This window comes from Aethalodelphis obliquidens, unplaced genomic scaffold (genome assembly GCF_003676395.1).
Source record: "Aethalodelphis obliquidens isolate GAN/ISIS:26980383/991018 unplaced genomic scaffold, ASM367639v1 scaffold69, whole genome shotgun sequence".
Lineage (NCBI taxonomy): Eukaryota > Metazoa > Chordata > Mammalia > Artiodactyla > Delphinidae > Aethalodelphis > Aethalodelphis obliquidens.
In genome coordinates this window covers 3,374,356-3,378,985 of record NW_020838013.1, presented here as the reverse complement: position 1 = coordinate 3,378,985, position 4,630 = coordinate 3,374,356, and the positions used below count along the sequence as shown (strand labels likewise).

At 48.2% G+C, this 4,630-nt stretch overlaps 2 protein-coding genes across 6 annotated transcripts in view; one reads left to right on the top strand and one right to left on the bottom strand.

Annotated features, from left to right (window-relative positions):
• Window positions 1-659, bottom strand: part of SNX32 (sorting nexin 32) — a 10,592-nt gene extending 9,933 nt beyond the window's left edge. For 4 of the 5 annotated variants that reach the window (XM_027089934.1, XM_027089930.1, XM_027089933.1 and 1 more), the window contains exon 1: window positions 123-288. In XM_027089934.1, coding sequence (XP_026945735.1) covers window positions 123-158 — 36 coding nt within the window. In that variant the 5' untranslated portion in view covers window positions 159-288. Of the gene's footprint in view, window positions 1-122; window positions 289-315 lie in introns of those variants that run through there. The other variant, XM_027089931.1, reaches the window with a different exon arrangement.
• A 142-nt stretch (window positions 660-801) lies between these two features.
• Window positions 802-4,630, top strand: part of LOC113611380 (uncharacterized) — an 8,932-nt gene continuing 5,103 nt past the window's right edge. The window contains exon 1 of the mRNA XM_027090273.1: window positions 802-2,363. Within this exon, the coding sequence (XP_026946074.1) occupies window positions 807-1,769 (963 nt within the window). The 5' untranslated portion in view covers window positions 802-806 and the 3' untranslated portion in view covers window positions 1,770-2,363. The remainder of the gene's footprint in view (window positions 2,364-4,630) is intronic.

Genomic DNA, 4,630 nt, shown 5'->3' with positions numbered 1-4,630 from the left:
CACACACACACACACACACACACACACACACACACACACACACACACCATTCCCTGATTGGGCATCACTGGGTATCATGGAGTGAGGTGAAGGTTGGGAGGGTGTTTGCATCCTTTCTGTACCTTGCTCTCCTTCCCAGCCTCTAGGTGCTCCTCCATCACTCTCGTTCTCGACTACAGCACACAAGAATTCCGCGGCGGGTTACTGCCCGCGTGCTCCCGTAGGTTGGTCCCCGGTAAATCGCCCCGAGGAACGGACCCAGTGGGGATCCTATCACCTGACAGAGGCACTCTCCCCTCCCTACCAAGGAGTCACCTGGAGCCGGGCGTGGTTCCACGCCGTTCCCTCGCAGCCGCGCCTTTTGATTGGGTAGCAGGTTTACCGTGCGGGACGCCATTGGCTGCAACGCCTGTCGTTCCTGTGCCTGGGCCCCAGCTTTTAAGGGGCAGCGCGGAACTGAGAGGGCCGGGAACAGCCCACAGCTTGGAGAATGGAGTCGGGGGCCGGCGGGGGGCTCTAGGATCGCAGAGGTCTATTGTCGCGTCAGCCCACGCCCCAGGCTGGCTGACTCCCGCCCGCCGCCCCTCTGGGCCGCGCCTTCTAACGGCCTGGCGCGGCCTGCGCGTGCGCACTACCCTAGTCTCGCGCCCTCCAGGCGGTGGGCGGGGCGGCAGGCCAGAGGGCTGGGTGGAAGGGTGGGGTGGGTGAGGGGAAGGGGGAGCTGGTTTGGAGGGGCGGACTAGGGACGAGGACAAGGGCTAATGTCTTTGGAGAAAGGGGTTCCGTTTGGACGTCCGCTCTGGGACATGAGGGAGTGGCTGGGTAAGCCGCAACGGGCGGCGAGGGGGCGCGACAGGGCCCGCGGCCAGGGCGCCCGAGGCCAGGCGCGGACCCTCGGGCGGTCGCAACTGGAGCCTGGAAGCAGAGGGGCGCAGACGATGCGAGAAAAATTGTGGATGCCCTGGAACGGGCTCTTCGTGATCGGGAAGAGAATGGAGCTCCTGGGTAGAAACACGCAAAAGCCTAGGATGTGGGACCCGAAGCTTGAGTCTGAGGACCGGAGACTGGAAGATGTGGAAAAGGCAGTCTTGAGAGGAAAGTCAGGCCGGAGTCAGGGAAGGATGGATGTGAAACGAGTGCGCAGTGTAGCAAGTGCATTACAGGCTTCCGCGGGTTTGCGGAAAGACAACTCCAAGGAGGTGTGGGGAAAGCAAGAAGTCAGACACGAAATAGGGGCTGAATCTGAGAATGCAGGGACTACAGCGGGGTCTAGGGGGGGACCTGGGTTTAAAGAGAGGTTGAAGTTTACTGGAGTGGGAACCAGTGGAGAGGACTCGAGATCCAGAGAATACGAACTAGGGCAGAATGCGGAGGCGCTGAGGTCAAGTGGAGAGAAGCTGCGGTCAGGTGGAGAGAAGCTGAGGTCGAGTGGAGAGAAGCTGAGGTTGAGCAGAGAGAAGCTGGTGTTCAGCGGGGAAAGGCGGGGATCCAGGGGAGAGAAGCTGGGGACTAGTGGAGAGAAATTGGACGGTTCAAGAATGGGGAGCATAAATGAAGAGAAAATTGAAAGAGTGAAAGTTACTGGTGATGAAAGATTGATAGAAATTACTGATGCTGAGATGGACATTCATTTTGAAAAGGTAGAGGAGAACCATGAAGAGATTGAGGAAGGGGTGGGGGTTGAGGAGGATGTCTTGGATGAAGTGAATGATAATACTGATGAATCCATTTCTATGGAAGAGAAAGATTATAGACAAAGGTACCAGTGAATGAGGCAGATGAAGGATTTAAGGTAAAGAAGGAAAGAAGCAGGTAGGGGAAGTATTGCAAGTCAGAGAGGAGAAATTAGAGACAAGCAGAACATTACTGACCCTGAAGGGGTAAATATGAGAGGGAAAGGAGAGCATCTTTGCCTAAGAGAAGAGAGAGTGGGAATGAAGAGCTCCTGGGGATGAAGGCGGAGACCAGGACCAAAGGAAGTGAAGAAGAGTGATAAAGAGGGAAATGGAACATTTTGAGAAGAAAGAGAAGATTCGTTAATGTGTTGATAGGTAGAGGAAGAGTGGACATTGGTTTCTTGGAAAAGAACTGTGACTGAGGAGCTTATAGAGAAATGTTTGAGAAATGGATTTAGGTTAGGCTAGAAGGATTTAGCTTAACACATGATTGGGTTTATGAGATGTAGGAGAATGCACAGTGAGAAAAATGGAAAGGTACAGCAGGGTAAGGATAGGTCATGGAGGTTGTGGACAGAGATGCAGGCTGGAGTGCAGTTTCTGAGAGAGGATCCTAAAGAATAATGAAGGGCTGCAAAGTGACAAAGGCAAGAGCAGAGATAAGAAAATAAAGAAGTGAAGAAAAAAGTAAGAAGCCAAATCCCATAATAGTGATTATGTTTGTTCGATTTTAAAGTTATTTCCTTTACTATTTCTGTACCCTCCTCTCCCATGTAGCCAATTTTACAGTTTAATGGGACAGGCCTCTCGCAGGGCCCTGTATATCTGGACTGAGCCCAGCCTCCCTGATCTTCCCTCTACCTAGCCCCCAGATTGTATCCAGAATAATTGCTGGGCTCCACTAGTTTTTTTTATATATACAAATTTATTTATTTATTTTTTTGGCTGCCTTGGGTCTTCGTTGCTGCGCGCGGGCTTTCTCTAGTTACAGCGAGTGGAGGCTACTGTTCGATGCGGTGCATGGGTTTCTCATTGCAGTGGCTTCTCTTGTTGCAGAGCACGGGCTCTAGGCTCATGAGCTTCAGTAGTTGTGGCATGCAGGCTCAGTAGTTGCGGCTTACGGACTCTAGAGCTCAGGCTCAGTAGCTGTGGCGCATGGGCTTGGTTGCTCCATGGCATGTGGGATCTTTCTGGGCCAGGGATTGAACCCATGTCCCCTGCATTGACAGGCGGATTCTTAACCATTACGCCACCAGGGAATTCCCGGGCTCTACTATTTTTTAAAAAATATTTATTTATTTATTTATTTATTTGACTGCATCGGGTCTTAGTTGTGGCATGCAGGGATCTTCGTTGCAGCACGTGGGCTCTCTAGTTATGGTACGCAGACTCTAGAGCATGTGGGCTCAGTAGTTGAGGCGTGTGGGCTTAGTTGCCCTGTGGCATGTAGGATCTTAGTTCCCCGACCAGGGATCAAACCCGCTTCTGGGTTTCTTAACCACTGGACCAGCAGGGAAGTCCCTGGGCTCCACCTTTTTAATCACTTCACCATGATCACCATTTCCACAAGTTCCCCTTACCTCCACATCAACTTTGAATTTGAAGTGGTCTCAATTATTTTGTATTATTATTATTATTTCCATCTTTGACTTTTAATGATGCATCTAATCACATGGACTTTTCCCCTTGTGTCTGTCTCCTTTGGGGCTTTCTTTGATGTCTTCCACATGTCATCCACCATCCATCGTCACCCCAGGGAAGAGAGAAGATTCTCTGAGTATCTAGTGTCAAGGCATCAATATCAAGACTCTTGGGTAGGGATCTAAGAGGTGGCAAAAAGCAGTCATGGATACTTAGGATGAAAGGAATACGTCACCCTTTCTCCTCCACATACTTTTTAAAGTCTATACAATTTCTAAGGGGTAGAAACTTCATCATATCATAAGTCTCATAACACAAATTTATAATAGCCTCATGTTTTTTAATTGTTAAGTTTTCTACACACCCCTACCTAATTTTCCCATCTCCAAAAGTGCTGTTAAACTCTGTGCCATAATTTTGTTCGTATAGGTCAAATCTAACAGATAATCTATCAATTCCTTTTTTTTTTTTTTTTTCCTGGAAATTTCCTTCTTGGAGTCCTTTGTCCTCTGGGTCTGGTGTAGGGTGGCTCGTTCTAGGCTTGTTCCAGAGCTGCTTTCCTGAGCTTCTCAACCCTTCTCTCTGTTTTTCTGTGTTGGTTCTCCTACTGCATGGATCTTAGATCTTCTTCCCCTTTTTTGTTTCACAGCCTCATTTTGGTCAACCACATCATCTAATAGCTTCCAAAGAAAGTAACCACGGGAGGTAAACTTTGTAACACCTTATCTATCTGAAAATATTGACTCTTCTCTCATATTTGACTGATAGTTTAACTGGGTGTGCGATTCTAGGTTGGCAATGTTTTTCCCTTAGAATTTCACAGGCACGCTCTTCTAACTTCCAAGTGCTGCTGTTTAAAAGTACAGTTTTGTTCTTCTTCTTTTTTAAACTCTGGATGTGATCTGTTTTCCTTTCATATGTAAATTACCTGTTTTCTACCACGCCACGGCCCATCCTGCACTCTCACCCCATGTTCTGTGATTTTCAGGGTGTGGGAGCCTGCATTATACTCATTTTTTTTTCTACTTATGTCACCCTCTTTTTCTTCTACTCTCTGGATAGAAAATGTTATTAACTTTGTCTTATCCTTTCTATTGGATTTTTAATTTTAACTCTCTTGTTCACTGATTGCTTCTTATTTTACATATAGCATTTCTGTTTTTGTTTCATGTACATGTGCTCTTAGCTCTCTGAGGAATTTTCCTGGTTTTAAGTTTTCTTCTGGTTTTCACATTGTTTGCTCTGAATTCCCTTCGACCCTTTCTGGTGTGTGTGTGTGTGTGTGTGTGTGTGTGTGTGTGTGTGTGTGTGTG